Here is a 20,495-nt window from a genome sequence, read left to right on the forward strand (position 1 = left end):
CCGCGCTGGAGAAAGTACACTCCACCCGGCGTTTCAGTCTGAACCCCAGTACCTTCATGCAGGCGAGAACAGCATCTCAATGCCGAACTGCCTGGTGCTCTAACAAGCCAACATCAAACAATCGTCGATACAATAAAAAATGCTTATGCCATGAAGCCGCAGCGGGGTCAGTGCCACATTCACGCACTCTGTGAAGGTACTGGGTGAGAGCGCTAGGCCGAACGGAAGGACCGATTGTGGCAGCGTGGGCGTGGCCGAGCGTTGGTTTGTGAATGGAGATTGGGGCCGGGAGCAGGTAGGCAGGGGATTGCCTCACCTAAAGCTAATGTGACCTAATAAGTGTTCTCTGTTTTCCAGTGATCGGGGGGTGCATTTAAGGAGGAGAGGGTGTGTGTGCATGAGACACTAAAACAAACATACACGCAAACCTATAATAAAAGTGGCTGTAAAGCCTTTACACTTGACCTGTTGTGGCGTTCCTTCTTCCCGCATCTATACGCTCTCCCACAGTGGTGCCGAAACCCGGGATTGAGAAAGGACGCAGGTCAGGAAATGACGGAGCCTTCACCATTTGCGGAGCTCGTTAAGGCGATCGCCGAGCTCCAGCAGACCCAGCACCAGGCCCTCCTTCAGGTGCGTGCCGAGCAAGAACAGCGGTTCGAGGAAGTAATCCGAGCACAGGCTGAGGATCGGGCGGCATTCCGGAGCGCTCTGAGCTCAAAGGAGGATCCAGTGAATTCCCCCCCCGTCCGCCGCCTAGCATCCCTCTGATGAAGATGGGCACTCAGGACGATGTGGGGGCTTCCCTGGAGCTGTTCGAGTGCGTAGCGGTCGCCGGGGAATGGACCGGGATGGAGAGAGCTCCGCCTGCTGCCGCTGCTTTCCGGGGAAGCCCAGCTCGCTGCTCAGCAACTGCCGGCCGATCGTATGCTGGTATATGATGATCTGAAGCGGGCGATCCTCCAGCGAGTGGGGCGGACACCGGAGCAGCACCGACAGCGGTTTCGCGCGTTGACGCTGCGCGAGGTCAGCCGAGCGTTCGCCTTCGCCCACCAGCTTCGCGATGCGTGCCGGAGATGGCTGCAGGACGAGGACCGGAGCACGGACGAGGTTATGGACCGCGTGGTGTTGGAGCAGTTCATCGCCCGTCTTCCGCCGCGGAATGGGTTCAGTGCCAGCGACCGGAGACCGTGGAGAAGGCGGTACAGTTGGCAGAGGACGACCTGGCGGCGTACGCGGGGGCGGGCGGATCCCCTGGGTCTCCGTCCGAATGTCCTTCTTCCCTGTCCCCTGGCTCTTCTCTCTCTCCTCCCATTCCCTTACCCTGGAAGCGGGCACCGATTTCCCCGAAGCCGGTCGCTCGGCCGCGAGCTCCTCCCTCTTCCTTTTCCTCTTCCTCCCCTTCTGCTCTCACTCACAGATCTTTGCCTTCGACTCAACAGGTGGGGGAGACAGTCCGCGCAGGTGCGGAGCGGAAGCCTGGGCCGGTCTGTTGGCGCTGCGGGGAGCCGGGGCATTTCCTGGATCAGTGTCCCGTCATGGAGCTGGGGGTGATGATCCGGATTCCCGAGGCGCCACAGGCTGCCCCCGATCAAGCAGGAACATACCGTATACCTGTGAGTATCCAAGGGGGTACACACCAGGCGTTGGTGGATTCGGGCTGCGAGCAGACAGCCATCCATCAAAGCCTGGTGCGATGCGAGGTTTTGAATACTGCACGCCGGGTGAAGATGAGATGTATGCATGGGGACGTTCACGAATATCCCCTGGTGGCCATTTCGGTTCGTTTCAGGGGAAAAAATCATAGAGTGGAGGCGGCGGTTAGTCCCCGCCTCAGCCATCCGCTAATCTTGGGTACGAATTGGACCGCTTTTCCTCGCTTACTCAGGGAAATGTGTGTGGATGGGTCCTGCGATAAGGTGAAGCGGGGGGGGCGTGCGCTATGTTGGCTGGGGAGGCAATCGCGGGACGAAACGCTCCGACACGCCTTCTACCAGGTGAGAGCAATTGATGGTCAGCGAATCCAGCCGGATAGCGCGCTTTCCTATCCCTACTTCGCCGTGATTAAAGATAGATTATACAGAGTGATGCAGAACACTTGAACCGGATAGGAAACGACCCAGTTGTTGGTCCCAAAGAGCCGCAGGGAACTTTTATTCCATGCGGCTCATCATAATCCAATGGCCGGGCACCTGGGCTGTGTTAAAACATTAGACTGCCTAATGGACCGTTTTTATTGGCCAGGCATTCACGGCGATGTGCGTAGGTAGGTGATATCCGGAAGCAGTGGCTCTTCGTAACATCTCCGCATGCAGTGTTGCAGAGGCGCTCTTCCGCGTTATCTCCCGAGTTGGGATCCCGAAAGAGATCCTGACTGATCAAGGCACGGCGTTCATGTCATGAACACTTCGCAAACTGTACGAGTTGTTGGGGATTAAATCGATTCGCACCAGTGTCTATCATCCACAAACCGACGGCCTGGTGGAGCGTTTCAATCGAACCCTTAAAAACATGATTCGGAAGTTCGTACACGGGGACACGCGGAATTGGGATAAATAGCTCGAGCCCTTGTTGTTTGCAGTACGAGAGGTCCCGCAAGCCTCCACGGGGTTCCGCCTGTTTGAATTATTGTACGGCCGTAAGCCGCGCGGAGTACTGGACGTTCGCCGGGAAAATTGGGAGGAGGGACCTTCGAGCGCAAAAAATGAAATTCAGTACGTTCTGGATCTGAGAGCAAAACTCCACACATTGGGGCAGCTAACAATGGAGAATTTGCTACAGGCACGAAATTACTTTGCCAGGTGGCAAGGGCCGTTTGAGGTTACACGGCGGGTGGGGGATGTCGACTATGAGGTGCGGCGCACGGACAGGGGCGGGGCGCTCCAAGTATATCACCTGAACCTCCTAAAATTATAGAGCGAGGTGGTGCCGGTGTCTCTCGCAACGGTAAATCCAGAGAGGGCGGAGCTGGGGCCGGAGGTACGACTAAAAACCTGTGGAGACCACCTCTCGCCATCGCAGAGAGCGCAGGTCGGTAAATTACAGCAGGAGTTTGCGGACTTGTTCTCTCCTCCTTATAACAAACAAACCTTATAGAACACCATATTGAGACATCTCCCGGTATTGTGGTGCGCAGTCGCCCGTACCGGCTGCCCGAACACCAAAAAAAAATGTGGTTCGGAGGGAACTTCAGGCGATGCTTGACATGGGGGTGGTCGAGGAGTCCCACAGTGACTGGAGCAGCCTGGTGGTCTTGGTTCCCAAGAGCGACGGGTCGGTCCGGTTCTGTGTGGATTACCGAAAGGTCAACGCGGTGTCTAAATTCGACGCGTATCCAATGCCTCGCATCGACGAGCTGCTTGATCGGTTAGGCACGGCTCGCTTTTACTTGACACTGGACTTAACCAAGAGATATTGGCAGATCCCCTTGACCCCAATGTCCCGGGGAAAAAACGCCTTTTTCCACTCCGTTTGGTTTACACCAATTCGTTACACTTCCGTTCGGTTTGTTCGGGGCCCCGGCGACGTTTCAACGTCTAATGGATCGGATTCTCCGTCCTCATAACGGGTACGCCGCTGCCTATTTGGATGACATAGTCATTTATAGCAATGATTGGCAGCGGCATCTACAGCATCTCAGGGCGGTCCTGCGGACCTTGAGACGGGCAGGGCTCACAGCGAACCCGAAGAAGTGTGCGGTTGGGCGGGTGGAAGTATGGTATCTGGGTTTCCACTTGGGTCACGGGCAGGTGCGTCCCCAAATCGATAAGACGGCAGCGATTGCAGCCTGTCCGAGACCCAAGACCAAAAAGGTTCCTGGGGCTGGCTGGCTATTATAGGAGGTTCATCCCTATGTTTTCGGACGTCACCAGTCCGCTGACCGACCTCACTAAAAAGGGAGCGCCAGATCCGGTTCAGTGGTCTGAGCCGTGCCAGCAGGCTTTTATGTGTGTCAAAGCCGCACTCTGCAGTGGTCCGCTTTTACATGCTCCTGACTTCTCTCTTCCTTTTGTTTTACAGACCGATGCGTCGGACAGAGGTTTGGGGGCCGTGTTGTCCCAGGTGGTGGAGGGGGAGGAACGGCCGGTGCTGTTCATTAGCCGTAAGCTGTCAGTGCGGGAAAGCCGGTACAGCACCATCGAAAGGGAATGCCTGGCTATCAAGTGGGCGGTCCTCACCCTCCGGTACTATCTGTTGGGACGGGCCTTCACCCTCTGTTCGGACCACGCCCCGCTCCAGTGGCTCCATCGCATGAAGGATACCAACGCGCGGATCACTTGGTGGTATCTAACGCTTCAACCATTCAAGTTCGAGGTGGTCCACAGACCGGGGGCGCGGATGGTCGTGGCTGACTTCCTCTCGTGCCAGGGGGGGGGGAGTCGGTTGCGGGCCGGACGGCTCCCCGGCCTGAGTCGAGCGGTGGGGGTATGTGGCAGCGTGGGCGTGGCCGAGCGTCGGTTTGTGAATGGAGAGTGGGGCCAGGAGCAGGTAGGCGGGGGATTGCCTCACCTGAAGCTAATGTGACCTAATAAGTGTTCTCTGTTTTCCAGTGATCAGGGGGTGCATTTAAGGAGGAGAGAGTGTGTGTGAGACGGTTGGTGTGTGTAAGCGTGTGAGCCAGAAGACGTGCTGCATGAGACACTAAAACAAACATACACGCAAACCTATAATAAAAGTGGCTGTGAAGCCTTTACACCTGACCTGTTGTGGCGTTCCTTCTTCCCGCATCTATACGCTCTCCCACACCAATATTGGTAAGCTTCGCCCCGAAAGCAACCTCAGAAACCTCCTGTGTGTGGTGAAGGACGGCTGCGTGGGAGCATGCGACCTCCAGATCTAACGTATGACAAATCAGTCCTCGGACTCGACCTTAGACATGACCTCTCTAAACGAGAGACCTGAAACTGAGCCTTCTTTGGAACAATGAAGCACGGGCTGTAGCAGCCTGACTCTCTGAACAAGGAGGAGGGAACCACCCCGATGGCCTGTTTCCTCAGGAGAGCACGCACCTCCAGTCCCAGGACCAGAGCCTGCACGGCTCCCACCAGGGTGGGACACACCCCGTTGAACCAGGGAGGAGAAGATGCGAACTGAATCGTGCAGCCCTTCTCCACAGTACGCAGGACCCCTGAGAGACTCCTGGCAGCCCTCCAGACTGACAAAGTTTCCAAAGGGAGAACCCTCGGTGGTTGGCCCCTGACCCACTCAGAGCGGCCGGAGAGGTGTTCAGCAGCCGACTACACCTTTGGAGAGGCGGCGGATCCCCCCATCCGCAGCGTTCATACGGGCGGAATACGGGGAGCAAACCACTGGAGAAAGCTGCGCCCTGAACAGGACCCGTGGCAGGGCTGGCAGACAGTCCTCCTGAACGCGAACGGCAGGAGCAGTGAACTAGCTAGCATCTTCACCACAAGCGGCATCGTTCTGTAGCCGCGCTAAAACGAGCACCGCCAAACGAGCACAATCCCCGGGGAACGGGAGCTCGGCTCTTGTCGCAGCTGGGAGCGCATAGCCACACGGCTAAAAAGCTAACAACCAATACCCTCGAAAGCCGACTAAACACGCTCCTAAGCTAAGCAAACAACACATCGGCTGCGTGTCACCCCCCCGAAATGAATCGGGGCAAGCAGGAAACACGCAGACGGAATTCTAGATAACACACTCAAAGCGCTCAAAGACAAAGGAGCTTCCACAAAATCTGAGAGAGGAAATTATTTCATCACATCTGAAGGGCCTTGGGTATAAGAACTATTTATTTGTATAATACAGCTGCAAATAAGTATTTGAACACCTGTCTATCAGCTAGAATTCTGACCCTCAAAGACCTGTTAGTCTGCCTTTAAAATGTCCACCTCCACTACATTTATTATCCAAAATTAGATGCACCTGTTTGAGGTCGTTAGCTGCATAAAGACACCTGTCCACCCCATACAATCAGTTAGAATCCAACTACTAACATGGCCAAGACCAAAGAGCTGTCCAAAGACACTAGAGACAAAATTGTACACCTCCACAAGGCTGGAAAGGGCTACGGGGAAATTGCCAAGCAGCTTGGTGAAAAAAGGTCCACTGCAATTGTAGCGGCTGTTCCTCTGCGTTGTGTTAATTTTTGATGGTAAATAAGGATTTTCCACACAAAAGCTGGTTTGGCGGGAAGATTTATTTCCTGTGCCTCTCTCTCTGTGTAGCAAAACATAACCAGACAGGCACTGTTATCTGCAATTCTCATTTAGTCTGCCTCTCTCCTCTAGTGCCATTGCGGGAAAGAGCGCAGAGTAACACAAACACTCACACTTTACAAAACACATTATATAAAATTAATTCACAACCTTATAATTATCAAAGAAATATGCAACAGCATTGTAATTATTAGGTAGAAATATACAACAGTATTATTGTCTCATAGATACCAATTGACATACCTGTGTAGCAAAACATATAACCAGACAGGCACTGTTATCTGCAATTCTCATTTAGTCTGCCTGTTAACCACAAAATGTATATTAAGTACACCAGGTAATTACCAACAGAACTCACAATAAATGCAGAGTATAATAGATATCAATAAACTAGGATTTATCGTTAGTGTGCCCCGAAAATACACGTAACCAGTACTTATTTGAGATGTTAGCTTAGCTGCTAACACATCTCTCACACGTGCAATGCACACGCCTCATTGCAATCTCACAATGCTCTGCTCACTTGTTAACAATACTCAAATAAACTACATTTACCACATTAAAAACTTGAACTAATGGTCAAATATAACATCACATAGAATACTCTCTCACATTTAATCATTTAAACATAACATGAACACTTATAACACTGTTTAACACCAGATAAACCGGGCTCATGAAATCGTACCTCTCTCCTCTAGTGCCATTGCGGGAAAGAGGACGAACTGCTAATTGCGCTGCGAATTGAACCGCTCACTACGTATGACGTGAGCTGGCGTACATACCTTATTTAATAAAAGCCCGTAACGATTTCAAAATAAAATACCCCAAAACAGATGGTAATAAAAACAAATAATATAATAAAAAAAATAACAAAAATTATAATCTGGTGTAACAACATATCCCTGCTACACAATCATTAGAAGGAGCAATCATTAGAAAATGGAAGAAGCTAAACATGACTGTCAATCTCCCTCGAACTGGGGCTCCATGCAAGATCTCACCTCGGGGGGTCTCAATGATCCTAAGGAAGGTGAGAAATCAGCCCAGAACTACACGGGAGGAGCTGGTCAATGACCTGAAAAGAGCTGGGACCACCGTTTCCATGGTTACTGTTGGTAATACACTAAGACATCATGGTTTGAAATCATGCATGGCACGGAAGGTTCCCCTGCTTAAACCAGCACATGTCCAGGCACGTCTTAAGTTTGCCAATGACCATTTGGATGATCCAGAGGAGTCATGGGAGAAAGTCATGAGGTCAGATGAGACCAAAATAGAACTTTTGGGTCATAATTCCACTAAACGTGTTTGGAGGAAGAAGAATGATGAGTACCATCCCAAGAACATATCCCTACTGTGAAGCATGGAGGTGGTAGCATCATGTTTGGGGGTGTTTTTCTGCACATGGGACAGGGAAATTAGAGAACAATTTATAAACAATTAAACAATTCTGAAATAATGTCATCTTCACTGCTCAACAGTTGAAGGAGTTTTTGTTCTGTCTATACCATGCTACCAAAACACCTTTTTCACAAATTAACTAAGGCATTTCCAAAAAAAAACATTATTTTGCAGAAAACACACTGATCAAAATTAGAGAACACTTTCCAAATCTGTGATTTCAAGAATATTGAATCTTTACAACATCACAAACTCATTCAAGTCCGCCAAGAAGGCTGGTCGTCCACGGAAGACAAATAGATAGATAGATAGATAGATAGATAGATAGATAGATAGATAGATAGATAGATAGATAGATAGATAGATAGATAGATAGATAGATAGATAGATAGATAGATAGATAGATAGATAGATAGATAGATAGAACTTTATTGTCATTGCATAGTACAGGTACACAGCAACGAAATGCAGTTTGGCATCTACCAGAAGTGCAAAATGTAGCAGTCGTGCAAAAGTGCAGATAACTGTCTAGCATATTTACTGCAAGTGGTATATATGAAAGTATATACAGTGAATAAATATAAAGGCTATTTCAGTGCAGAGATGTGTGGACATTCAGAAGCACAGTGAATAAATATAAAGGCGTACAGTGATTAGGAAGAATGTGCAGAAATGAAAGGTTACAAGATCACAATATCATGGCATTTAAGGAGTTAGCAAGCTGAATAAACAGTCTACTATATATATAAAAAAAAAAATATATATATATATATATATATATATATATATATATATATATATATATATATATATATATATACACATATGTTATATACACAAATGAATGTGAAATGTTGGGCAGAATATACAGTAATGAAAAAGGTACATATAGATAAAAAAGGTGCAGAAGTACTGAGGAGTGAAAAAGATATACTATGTAGTATGTACATGTATTGTACAAAGGTTATATACAGTCTTTTGTTTGTGTTTGTGTTTGTTTTTGTAGTGATTTAGCGGTGTATTGTAGAGTTCAGTAATGTGATGGTGGTTGAAAAAAAGCTGTCCCTGAACCTGCGGGTTCTGGTGCATAAGTTCCTATATCTCCTTCGTGATGGAAGGAGGTTAAACAATTTATGACTGGGATGTGAACAGTCCTTGAAAATGTTGTGAGCTCTGCGCAGACATCTGCTGTGGTGAAGGTGTTCAATGGCAGGTAGTTGGGTGCCAGTGATGCGTTGGGCGGTTTTGACCACCCTTTGCAGTGCTTTACGTTCACACACAGTGGAGCCTCGGTACCATACAGTGATGGAGTTGGTCAGGATGTTCTCAATGATGCATTGGTAGAAACTCATTAAAATCCCCGGGGGCAGATGAGATTTCTTGAGACTTCTCAAGAAGTACAGGTGTTGTTGTGCTTTTTTTACCAGAGCTGATGTGTTCTGCTGCCAGGACAGATCCTCAGAGATGTGAACTCCCAGGGACTTAAAGCTGGAGACTCGCTCTACCTCAATTCCATTGATGTTGACTGATAGATATCTCCCGCTGTCGGATTTCCGGAAATCCACAATTAGCTCTTTGGTCTTTGTGGCGTTGAGGGTCAGGTTGTTGGTGGCACACCATGCTGCCAGATTACGGATCTCTTCCCTGTAGGCCGATTCGTCGTTGTTTTCGATCTGGACGACGACGGTGGTGTCATCTGCATACTTGATGAAGATGTTGGAGTTATACAGAGGAGCACAATCGTGGGTGAACAGGGAGTAGAGCAGTGGGCTCAGAACACAGCCCTGCGGTATGCCAGTCTTCAGAATGAGGGTTGAGGGTACCTGGTTTCCCAACCTGACAGATTGAGGTCTGTTGTTGAGAATTCCAGAATCCATCTGCAAGTGGAGGTGCAGATACCCAGTTCACTGAGCTTAGTGATCAGTACAGTGGGGAGGACTGTATTGAATGCAGAGCTAAAGTCAATGAACAGCATTCTGATGTATGTGTTGCTTTTATCCAGGTGGGTGAAAGCTGAATGAAGAGCTGTGGAAACTGCATCCTCTGTTGACCTGTTCGGGTGATAGGCAAACTGGTATGGGTCCAGTGTAGGTGGTAGGCCCGCAGTGGGGTGATTCAGTACCAGTTTCTCAAAGCACTTCATAGCAATGGGGGTGAGTGCAACTGGGCGAAAGTCATTTAGGCATTTAGCAGCTAAGTGCTTAGGCACAGGTATGATGGTAGTGGTCTTCAGGCATGTAGGAACTGTGGCTTGGGCCAGTGACAGGTTGAAAATGTCAGTAAAAACCTGTGCCAGTTGTCCAGCGCATGCTCTGAGAACACTTCCCGGTATGCCATACGGGCCAACTGCCTTGCGTGCATCCACTCTGCTAAACACTGAATAGACGTCCGTTGTTGAGAGTGAAAGTGGGCTGTAAGCAGTAGAAGAGTCCGTGGTTGGTGTAAAATATCCTGTGCTTTGGTCAAAACGAGCAAAAAAGTGATTGTTCGTTCGGTTGGAAGGCACTGCTGGTTGGTTGAGCTGTAGGTTTGTAGTCTGTGATGAGAGGACAGGAGGAGAGAGGACAGGATACTGTGGAGGATCTCAATACGCAATCGTTTCCACACTGCAGCTGGAATTGCTCACCAGTTCAGCGCTGAACAGGGTAAGGATCTGTCTCTTCATACAGTGTCTCGACGTTTCAGAGCATTTGGACTGAAATATATATATATATATATATATATATATATATATATATATATATATATATATATAAAGCTGGAGACCGTTTGTAGCTCAGTTCCATTGATGTAGGCTGGGAAGTGTCTCTTGCTGTTAGATTTCCAAAAGTCCACAATGAGCTCTTTAGTCTTCATGGCGTTGAGGGTCAGGTTGTTGGTGTTCAGGCTTTGGATCTCTTCCCTGTAGGCAAATTCTTCGTTGTTGTTGATCTGGCCGACCATGGTGGTGTCATCTGCATATTTGATGAAGATGTTGGAGTTATGCAGAGGAGCACAGTCTGTAGCAGCCCTTGGCATCGCTAAATGAACAGAGAGTCTTTATACGGGTGTAGATCATTTATTGTGACATGTCTTCAGTTCATGAGTCGTATTCTTTAAAATGAACCATCCAACCAATCACCGATCACCACCATTCAACACCGTGAAACTTAAATTAAAGAAAGAAAAATACACATATATATTCAAAATGTAAACAAATGACATTCACTTGTTAAAAATTATAAACTTAACAGAGTGATAAGCTTTAAGCTATCATAGCCAGATTCACATTAAAACAAAAAACATACCTCGCTCCGCTTTACCAATGGTGCAAAACATTACCAACTCTGCTAAACTCCGACAATCCAGTAACAGTGTTCAAAAATAAAGACTTACAAAAAATGGAATTCACACTATTGCTCAGAACAAAACCAATAGCTAACCAAAAAAGACACATGCTGTGAACATGCGCATCATAGATAAATTCCTCCGATCAATCTTATCCCGAACACAGGTTCCGCCTACACACACACACACAACCCTGCACATGAACAATGGTTCCAACAAATGAAAACCCAAGGCCACTTACACAGTCATTGGTGAACAGGGAGTAGAGCAGTGGGCTCAGAACACAGCCCTGTGGGATGTCGGTGTTCAGAATGAGGGTTGAGGATATGGATAGGTTGTTTGCCCAACCTAACAGACTGAGGTTTGTTGGTGAGAAAGTGGAGGTGTAGATACCAGGTCACTGAGCTTAGTGATCAGAACAGTGGGGAGGACTGTATAAAATGCAGAACTGAAGTCAACAAACAGCATTCTGATATAGGTGTTGTTTTTATCTAGGTGGGTGAGGGCTGAATGAAGAGCAATGGAAACTGCATCCTCTGTCAGGCTGTTCGAAGCTGAATGAAAGTGATGGAAGGACTAATGTAGCTGGAATAACCCCTCTTACTTCTATGGTGAGCAGAAAAGCATCTCAACAATAGATTTAAGATTGTGGCTACAGGGGGAACAGGATCACTGACAGCTGAAAATAGGTAGATGGCTTCACAAAAAAATTGGACAGTGAATAAAGTTCTGTGGACAGATGACTCCAAATGTGACATATTGGGCTCTAACAGAAGAATTGTGTAGGATAGAGAAGAGGAGAGACGATGTTAGCAGACTGCCTCATCCCCAAAGTCAAACATGGAGGTGGAAGCTTAATGGTTTGGGTGGTTGTTTTGGAGCAGGAAATGTTGAAGACTTATTCCAAATGAAAGGAATCTTGAACCAGCATGAGAGAGCAAGTGATGCAAAGTTAGACAGAAAGATACAAATAGAGGCAAGGACAAAAAGAGAGATTGAAAGAGAGGGGCATCCTTTAAGAGATGTAGAGGGAGAGAGACTGAAAGAAATATAGAATAAATACAGACAGACAAAGAGAAAGCATGTGATAGAGAAAGAGGCTCACTCTGCATACTGACACTATCAGTAAGACCTTTTTTCTTTTTTTTCAAAAACACTTCACATATCCCTCACGGTATCCCTCTGCTCCACTCACTCCATCACCCCCCTCACGGATAAATAGGGGTGTAACGGCACACATATACGTAGCAAACATTTTCGGTGCAGGGCTTTCAGTTCAGTACACATGTGTACCGAATGCAATCCTTTTTAGGTGTGAAAAATAGTTCAAATCATAGTTCCCTCGAGAATTTATTAAGTGGACTGCAAATTTATTTAGTCTCTGCCTCACACTGTTGCTTAGTGTCACTGTTATTCTTTTATTATTATTAATTTTGGAAACATACACAACAATGCCAGGGGTATAAAAAAGAAACTAGAGTTAGCACAGTGCCACTGTCGCTACTCAACCCGTACCGGAAATACGATTTAAAGTGCGTTGCAAAGCTGAGATTTTGTTTTGCACATGCACAAAATGCCACTTTCCGACGTTGCTAATACTAGCAATATGGTTTCTTTATCGTATTCTTCAAGAATTTCTCTTGAAAATAAAAAAATTCCGCATATCAAGGAAATAATGAATAAAGGATGGAAGGAATGAGGACATTTGTTAAAGTATGCGGAAATATGTACAAACCTGATTCCAAAAAAGTTGGGACATTGTAATTATGAAAAAAAAAGGAATACAATAGTTTACAAATCTCATAAACTTATATTTTATTCACAATAGAATATAGATAACATATCAAATGTTGAAAGTGAGACATTTTGAAATGTCAAACCAAATATTGGCTCATTTTGGATTTCATGTGTGCTACACATTCCAAAAAAGTTGGGGCAGGTAGCAATAAGAGGCCGTCTTAGTCACTGATCAATTATTAATTGTGCCTCCTATCTACCCTTACCCTTTTTTACCTTTTAATTCTCTGTAAGAACAGTGGAAGAACGTAAAGCTGTACCAGTCTGCATTTTATAAAAATTATATAAATTACACACACAAACACACACAGCAGCCTCTGAAATCTGCTGTTTCTCAAGCTGAGATTCATATCAACCCCAATTAATGAGATTTAATTTCATTCTGTTTATTGAGGTAAGAAAATCTGATCAGTTTGTGTTGATTCGTTTTTACAGCAGTGTTTAAACCAGTAACTTTATAAATCAATTCTCTCGTTGTGTGTGTAGGTGGTGTTTGATATGAGTCTGGCACGTGGCTTGGATTACTACACTGGTGTAATCTATAAGGCTGTGCTGTGTCAGACTCTGCAGCCAGAGGTGGCGGTGGCCGCGGACATGGTGGGGGTGAAGAAACACAGAAACGCAGGTTTTGGTGGCTTCGGAACAGAAGAACCTTCTGAAGTAGAGACTCTGATTAACTCATGAATTGTGGGATGCAAGAATTAAGGTGAGTGCACATGTAAAGATTAGAGGGACCATATTTTAACATTTTTAATTATCACCAGGAGGGGCGGTAATAAATAGTTTAATAGTTTTTAATGTTTGTTTTAATGTTCAATAAAAATGTTATATTAAATTACTGGTGCCTGGTATTTGCTTTTATTTTGTTTGATTGTAACTTGTATGTAAATTTGTGATTGATTTAATTACACTAGCATAACTGTTTTATTTTGGTCTATTGACAAATTATGATTAAGTTAATAAACACAAACCCCCCCAAACTACATGATGCATACAGGGAACACTTGATAAGGAACCCCTGTAGAACTGCTTGTTTATGCAATTGTGTGATCAGTCGATCATGTGGCAGCAGCGTAATGTGTAAAATTATACAGGAAGATGCAGATCGAGAGCTTCAATTATTGTTAATATCAGAGCGAATAAAAAAATCTAATGTGGGATTTTGACCGTTGCATGATTTACATGGACCATGTAAGACGGTGCCAAGATGGAACTCCGCAGGAACAGAACTGAGATCAACAAATTCATGTCTGTGGCCCTTGATGTCAATCTGAACCTTGAGTAATGGTTTGGAGAGGGTCTGGGAGTCCTTGGCCCAGCACTGGCCCCATATTCATCGCCCAGTCCTCTCTTTTGCTAGAAAGGTGGCGGCCATGTGCCCTGTCTCATTCTTGATCTCAGCGTTAAGTCCCCAGGTGAAAGCGTTGTAGAGAGCAGTGGAATAGTGGAAAAGACTGACGTTCCCACTCCGCTGTGGCCCACCGTTTGGCCTTACCCGAAAGTAGAGAGATCACATAGGCCACTTTGTTAAGATCATCCGGGAAAGACGATGGCCGAAGCTGAAAAGTTATTTTGCAGTTCAATAGGAACGACCTGCACTCCCCTAGTTGTCATGCAAAGCGATCGGGGTTGGTATATGAACCTCACACCGAGGTGGGGGTGGCGGGACGGGCGCCGGGGTTGCTGATGTAGGGGCATGAGCAGTGGGGGTTTCTGAAACAGAGGCCTGAGCAACAGGGGCTTGGTTGTGCTGAAGGGCCAATTCACAAATTGCATTTGCCAGTTCCTGTATCTGTTGTTGATGGGAGGTGGTGATCTTAAAAACTTAGTTTTAGTTCTCATTCTCCAGTGTTCTGTATTGTTGAAAGATTTATGATCACACCCTTGATGCCACCTGAATGAGGATGAGTTCCCCTTTTGAGTCTGGTTCCTCTCATGGTTTCTTACTCATAACATCTAAGGGAGTTTTTCCTTGCCACAGTCGCCATGGCTGCTCATCAGGGATAAATATCATAATTTCCAGACTATTAAGCGCACCCAAATATAAGCCACACCCACTAAATAAAAAATTTTTTTTTTTTTTACATAAATAAGCCACCACTTGTCGATAAGCCTACAGGTGTCTACACTGAAACTAATAAACTTTACACAGGCTTTAACGAAAGACACTAAATGCAATATGTTGCGCTTCTATTAGCAGCATAGCGGTATTTTGGGAAGAGCGTGCCACAAGCATGCTCTTCCGGTATTACTGGGTGTGTGTGCGTGTGAGACTGAGGATTATGTGTTTATTATTTTCTGATGCTCATTTCTAAGTTTCTTTGACTTAACCATAACGCTGTTGCCAAGAAAAATCCAAAAACACGAGTTTTGGAAACCTGTCTGTGTTCATGATTATATGATTTCTGTTCTGCACATGGATTTGACCGCAGGCCATAGGTAGTTTCAAGCGATTTATACTCTGTGATCAAATCAAAGTTTTTCCCTATATGTATGGATGGAGTCTCTCACATGTCGATTCTAAAGACAACACTTCACGCTCCGAGTATCTTTGCTCACATTCAGTTAAGCTGAAATTACACATGGGGACTTTCTTCTTGTACTGTCCTTGAATCAACACGGCTCCGATGCCTACAGGATTTGCATCTAGAATAACCTCAGTATGCGTCACCTTGTCAAAATAAACAAGGGTTCCTACTTCAGCTGGCTTCTGCTTTAGACCTGAGTCTTTGCTCAGGACCAAACGTGGTCATCTTCCTTTATCAGTTTCCCAGATCATATATGTAACCGGGTCATGTTATACACCTGAATGTGAAAGGTTAGAACAGGGCTATTTACCTTTAAGGTAATAAAAACTACACCGACATCATTTTGTAGGACTCGCAGTGAATTATGGGTAAGAAGAAAGACCGGGAAAGTTACGGAACAAGATGGCTATGTCTCTGGAATAGACAGGTTAGAATTTCATCTAATAACTTTGTTAGTTCATAAATGATCAGTGAGATTTCTTTAAAGAGTCTTTATTAGAGCTAGATGAACTCGTATGAATAAGTTGAGAGAACGATGGAGTTGGATTGTCAGATTTCACTTGATATCGCTGTTGTAATGACATTGCAATCAGCATGATTAAAAATGATTAAAATATTTTATAAATGCAATGTTTTTGTTCTGCACAATGTTAAACGTTATAGACATCATATGTGGTAAGAATTAAGCAAATGAACAATGTTTTAATGAGCTGCTTTGTGCTATCCAGCTATGTGCATAAAATCCTGGTGAGGAAGAAACACGTGTGTGGACATGAGCACGTGCAGGAGAAGTGAGTGAGTTAATGATTTCTTTTGTTTATGTGATTTAGAATGTATATGGATTTGTCAGATGCGTGTGATGGGTTGATGAATGTTTGTATTTTTATTATACTGTTTTACACCACAGTTTTTTATACCCTTTTCCATTTCTTTGGATTGGGGCAATATTTTGCATTTCATTAGCATGCACTGTACTGTCATCTGTTGGAGAGCAGATGTTGCCAATTTCTGTTTTATTTTTTTATTTTTCTCTTAAAATCCAAAGTCCCATGTTAGGGATCTATCAGATAAATAAAACCCGACAAAGTCATTTTGTTGGTTTTGGTATATTTGATGTTGTAAACAGGGATGTCGATCCCAAACAGATGAGGATAAGAGAGAAGGTGCTAAGTGTCATTGTCAGCTGTTTTTAAACAGCATAATGCTGTGACCATCGACACCCCTGTTTTTGAGCTAAAGGTATACACACACACACACACACACACACACACACACACACACACACACACACACACACACACACACGCAAAGCTTTGAAGGCCTTAACATTTATGTGTAGGCACCAAAGTCACGGTTCTGTATGTACCTCGGATGTTAACTCACGGTTTTGTTTAATTTTGGTACGGTTACTGTAGGGGAAAAAATGCTAAACATAAAATTGCCAGTCTTTTTTATTTTTTTATTAACGCAGTTTATTATTTTTATTATTTGTGAACATCAACAGTTTACATTTTTAAAACTTTTTTTAAAATAAAATGCCTGTTTAATTAATGCAATACATTTTTGCAATTCATTGGAAATTTCAGTATTTTCTCCTTTTAACAGAAATTCTTGAAGCAGGACATAAAACTAAGGAATCCACAGCGTTAGCTGTTAGTCACTTCCTGTTTAGCAGCTAACAGTCTCTGTGCTGTAAATCAGTCAGAGAGAGAAATCTGTAACTTTAAGGTTTCACACATGAAAGTGTTCAGAACAGATTTTGTGTTTCCTTTGTGGTTTTAATGTTAATCGCATAGATGTGTGAGATTCCCTAAGATCAGATCACCAGATAATACACTAAAAATAGGGTAAATGTTTGGACACCTAAACATAAGGTTCATATCTGCTGTTTGAACATTGTGTTCCATATTTAGTTCTATTTGCTGTTATAATCACCTCCATTCTTTTGGAAAGATGTTCTGTTGGATTTTGGAGTGTGCTTGTAAAGATTTGTGCTCATTCAGCCACAAGGGTTTTAGTAAACTTGGGTACTGATGGAGGTGAGGAGACCTGGGGTGCAGTCAGTGTTCCAATTCATCTCAAAGGTGTTCAGTAGAGTTGAGGTCAGAGCTCCAGAGCAGGCCACTCAAGATCTTCCACTTCAACCATGTACAACATATCGTCATGAAGCTGGCAGGTTTGGGTCTCCTAGTTCAAGTGAAAGGTGAGAAACTTGATATCATTTAGGCGAAATCAGTGTGAAGTACCAATAAAAAAATCTGCGCTGGAACCGTGCCGATAAAAGCACCAGGAGGCATCGAACCCAGTAATTCACTCACTAATCTCAAATAGCTAAAAAAATATATAATGTTTAATATAAAATGCAGACTGGTACAGCTTTAAGTTCCTCCACAGTAACTGACCCCTGATCCCTGAACTAAATGTACACTGCGATTGTACCTTCGGCTTTAAGGAAACTTCTACCTCGAATCCACTCGAGCACGGTTGTGACCTTTGTCCCTTTGTGTGTCACAGGTGGACTGGACCTGGCAGAAAAGCTGCTGAAGGACCCAAAGCTGTCTCAGAACAAGCAGGCGTGTGCCGACCTGAACAACATGAAACTCCTGTTTAATTACCTGCTGTTCTTCCAAATCACAGATAAGGTGAGATCAGAGAGAAGACTGGATCGCTCCTGACATTTGAATAAATTCAGTTGTATTTGTAAAGCACTTTTAACAAAGCACATTTCCAAAAGCATCTTAACAGAAACAGATTACTAATATAAATATCCATATAAACCATCCTCAGCAGCAGCGAGTGATCTCCAATCGAATGAACTTCAGCCAGAGATTTACCGTGCCTCAAATAACGAATAGACAAATGATGGTCTCTGGTGTCAGAGTTTTTAATAGTCAGTTTGTATGGCAGGAGAGAGAGGAGTTTGTTCTTTCTCATGACAGATGTCTTATTAACGTAGAGAGAGGGAGAGAGGGAGAGGGAGAGGAAAAAGACAGGCCATTGAAGGATCTCTAAATATCAGGTGTTCTAACATTAATTATTGGATTCCAGGTGGATCTCAGATACTAAAAATAAATAAATAAAGACTTGACTAATTGCACAGTGATGTTTAATACGTCTGAAACTTGTTTGCTTGCATAGTGCAGTGTGAATAATATTTTGCAGATGCCATCCTGGTAAATTACACACACAAACGCACACAGCAGGCTTAGAAAATAATAAAATTGCTAGCGTGGTTGAAATCTGCTGTTTCTCAAGCTGAGAAGCTCAGGGATTCAGCAAACTTGAGTGAATGTGTGCAGGTGGGGGGACGACAACATGCAAATATCCCAGGTCACTGAATATCCATGATCCCTCCAGATCTGCTCTTTTACACGAGAAAAATCTATAGAAAAAAGGCTTGACTAAATATGTTTTCAGCCGTGACTAGAACACTGAGACTGTGTCTGAGTCCCGAACACTAATTGGAATGCTGCTCCATAACTGGGGCTTCATAAGAGAAAAATCTGCCCCTTGCTTTAGTCTTAATTATTTAAGTTACCAACAAATAGCCTGCAAGTCTATCCTTGTAATGTTATTTACATTAGCCTCAAATGAAAGATTAGTCAATAATCACACTAAGGTCTTTGACTGCTTTATTTTATTAAATTATTTGATTATTAAATTATTTCTCTTACTCTGCCCCACAGGCTGAGGTGCTTTATAAAAAAAAAAAAAAAAAAAAAAACTGCTGACTCAGCTTCAGCACTGTGAGGAGAAAGGCATCCCCTGGTGGCCATTTTGGTGATCACGAATAACAAAATGGAATATTTAAACTCAGCAATGTGGCCACCAGAGATGAGGTAAGAGCTCAGCCAAAAAACCATCAGAGCTTTAGCGTTTAACTGTATTACATCATTATTCACTTTTTCCACTCAGTGTGCTGCTTCAGTGAATATCAGAATCAAATGAATATTGATTTTTCATCAGTTCAAGAGCCGAAATAATCAGATGTTAGTTTTCTAGCAAAAGGCATAAAAATAATTAGTCAGGTCCAGGTGGTTCATTTCTTTCAACGAATCAAAATAAATACATCAGTTAGTTTTTTTTGGTCTTAATAAATGGCTTGATAAAACCAAATTAAAAGGACCCACAGTGGTGTTAAGAAAAAAACTCATATGAAGTGAAGACTGGGGCTTATTAGTTATCTGTGTAGCCCAAACTAAAGAATCAGAGCCTGTCATTTACTCTTGTGTCAAGTGATTACACCAATTAAAACATTTCCAAAATGTAGTGTCCATTAAGGCCACTTTACACTTACACTTTACTTGTCACTGTAATGAGAATAGATTGAAATAGGTGCAAGTAATAATAATCATGTACATTCTCCATACTGAGTTACAACTCGTTTATCTATACTTGTGAGCAGTTGATGGTTAAGGTCCTTGCTCAAGGGCCCAGCAATGGCATCTTTGTTGATGTAGGATTTGAACACATGACCTGATCAGCAGTCCAACATTCACAGCATTGTAGAGACTTGAGTGGACACGATTTTCCCACCATGCTTTACTGTATGGCTGGTGTTCTCAGGGCGTAGCACAAATGCAGCACTGTTTTGCAGAGGCTTCAGTTAAGTTCAGTTTTGCAAGCTTCTTTTTTAGCAAACTCCAGAGTATTTGAAAACAAATAGCAAATATATTGTATCTGTGCACTACATGGAGTCGGTAGCTCTGTGGTAAATATGTTGAAATTCTGATCAGAAGGCCACAAGTTTAAATTCCAGCACCACCTCACTTTCACTATTGGACTCTTCAGTAAGGCCTTTGCCCCCTTAACTGCTCAGATGTATAAATAATATAATTATGAGTCACTTTGGTAAGGGTGTCTGCCAAAAGTAATGTAAATGTCTGTCCTACACAGGTCAAGGTGTCCAGGGAAAAAGTGGTCGAGGAGATAAAGAGGCGGACACTAAATGTTTAAATTGTTCATTATAATTCTTTTTGTTAGTTCTGTTCAATAAAAATGTTCTAATACAATAAAAATGTTCTAATGTTCTATTGGTATTTGTGTTTCTTTAGTTTGACTAAATTTGTGTGTAAATTAAGGTATGTTGGTCAGTTTTAGTCATGTTTTATTTTGGTCTGTTGCCAAGTTATCACTAAAGTTAAAAAATACAAAAACCCCAACATACATGACACATACAGGGAGAACACTTAATTAGGAGTCCCTGTAGAACTGCTTGTTCATGCAATTATGTAATCAGCCGATCATGTGGCAGCAGCGA

The 20,495-nt window shown here is 44.2% G+C and overlaps 1 protein-coding gene and 1 long non-coding RNA gene across 7 annotated transcripts; one reads left to right on the top strand and one right to left on the bottom strand.

Annotated features, from left to right (window-relative positions):
• Positions 1-6,051: 6,051 nt before the first annotated feature.
• On the bottom strand, positions 6,052-6,937 carry LOC124392214. The gene is made up of 3 exons (XR_006927127.1): positions 6,868-6,937; positions 6,423-6,482; positions 6,052-6,180 (listed from the first exon to the last, which is right to left on the bottom strand). It is a non-coding gene; the product is annotated as an uncharacterized LOC124392214 (long non-coding RNA).
• A 5,874-nt stretch (positions 6,938-12,811) lies between these two features.
• LOC124392213 (histidine--tRNA ligase-like) lies at positions 12,812-20,268 on the top strand. 6 transcript variants are annotated; one of them, XR_006927123.1, is made up of 6 exons: positions 12,812-13,413; positions 15,585-15,662; positions 15,964-16,030; positions 17,750-17,877; positions 18,922-19,074; positions 20,132-20,268. XR_006927123.1 is itself a non-coding variant. In XM_046858979.1 (3 exons), exons 1-3 carry the CDS (start codon positions 17,399-17,401, stop codon positions 20,189-20,191), a joined length of 228 nt encoding a protein of 75 aa, XP_046714935.1. In that variant the 5' UTR covers positions 17,281-17,398; the 3' UTR covers positions 20,192-20,268. The 6 variants fall into 6 exon arrangements, 1 of the variants encoding a protein (XP_046714935.1); XR_006927122.1 differs by having other exon boundaries at positions 12,815-13,413; positions 15,964-16,026; XR_006927125.1 differs by lacking the exon at positions 15,585-15,662.
• The last annotated feature ends 227 nt before the right edge of the window (positions 20,269-20,495 follow it).

The sequence above is a fragment of the Silurus meridionalis genome, chromosome 10, assembly GCF_014805685.1.
Source record: "Silurus meridionalis isolate SWU-2019-XX chromosome 10, ASM1480568v1, whole genome shotgun sequence".
NCBI lineage: Eukaryota > Metazoa > Chordata > Actinopteri > Siluriformes > Siluridae > Silurus > Silurus meridionalis.

Bases quoted from the DNA above. Each gene is read 5' to 3' on its own strand.
- LOC124392213 (XM_046858979.1), top strand. From the start codon at position 17,399: ATGAAGCTGGCAGGTTTGGGTCTCCTAGTTCAAGTGAAAG. The intron at 17,439-17,749 runs GTGAGAAACTTG...TGTGTGTCACAG, and splicing joins TCTCCTAGTTCAAGTGAAAG to GTGGACTGGACCTGGCAGAA. The intron at 17,878-20,131 runs GTGAGATCAGAG...TGTCCTACACAG, and splicing joins TCTTCCAAATCACAGATAAG to GTCAAGGTGTCCAGGGAAAA.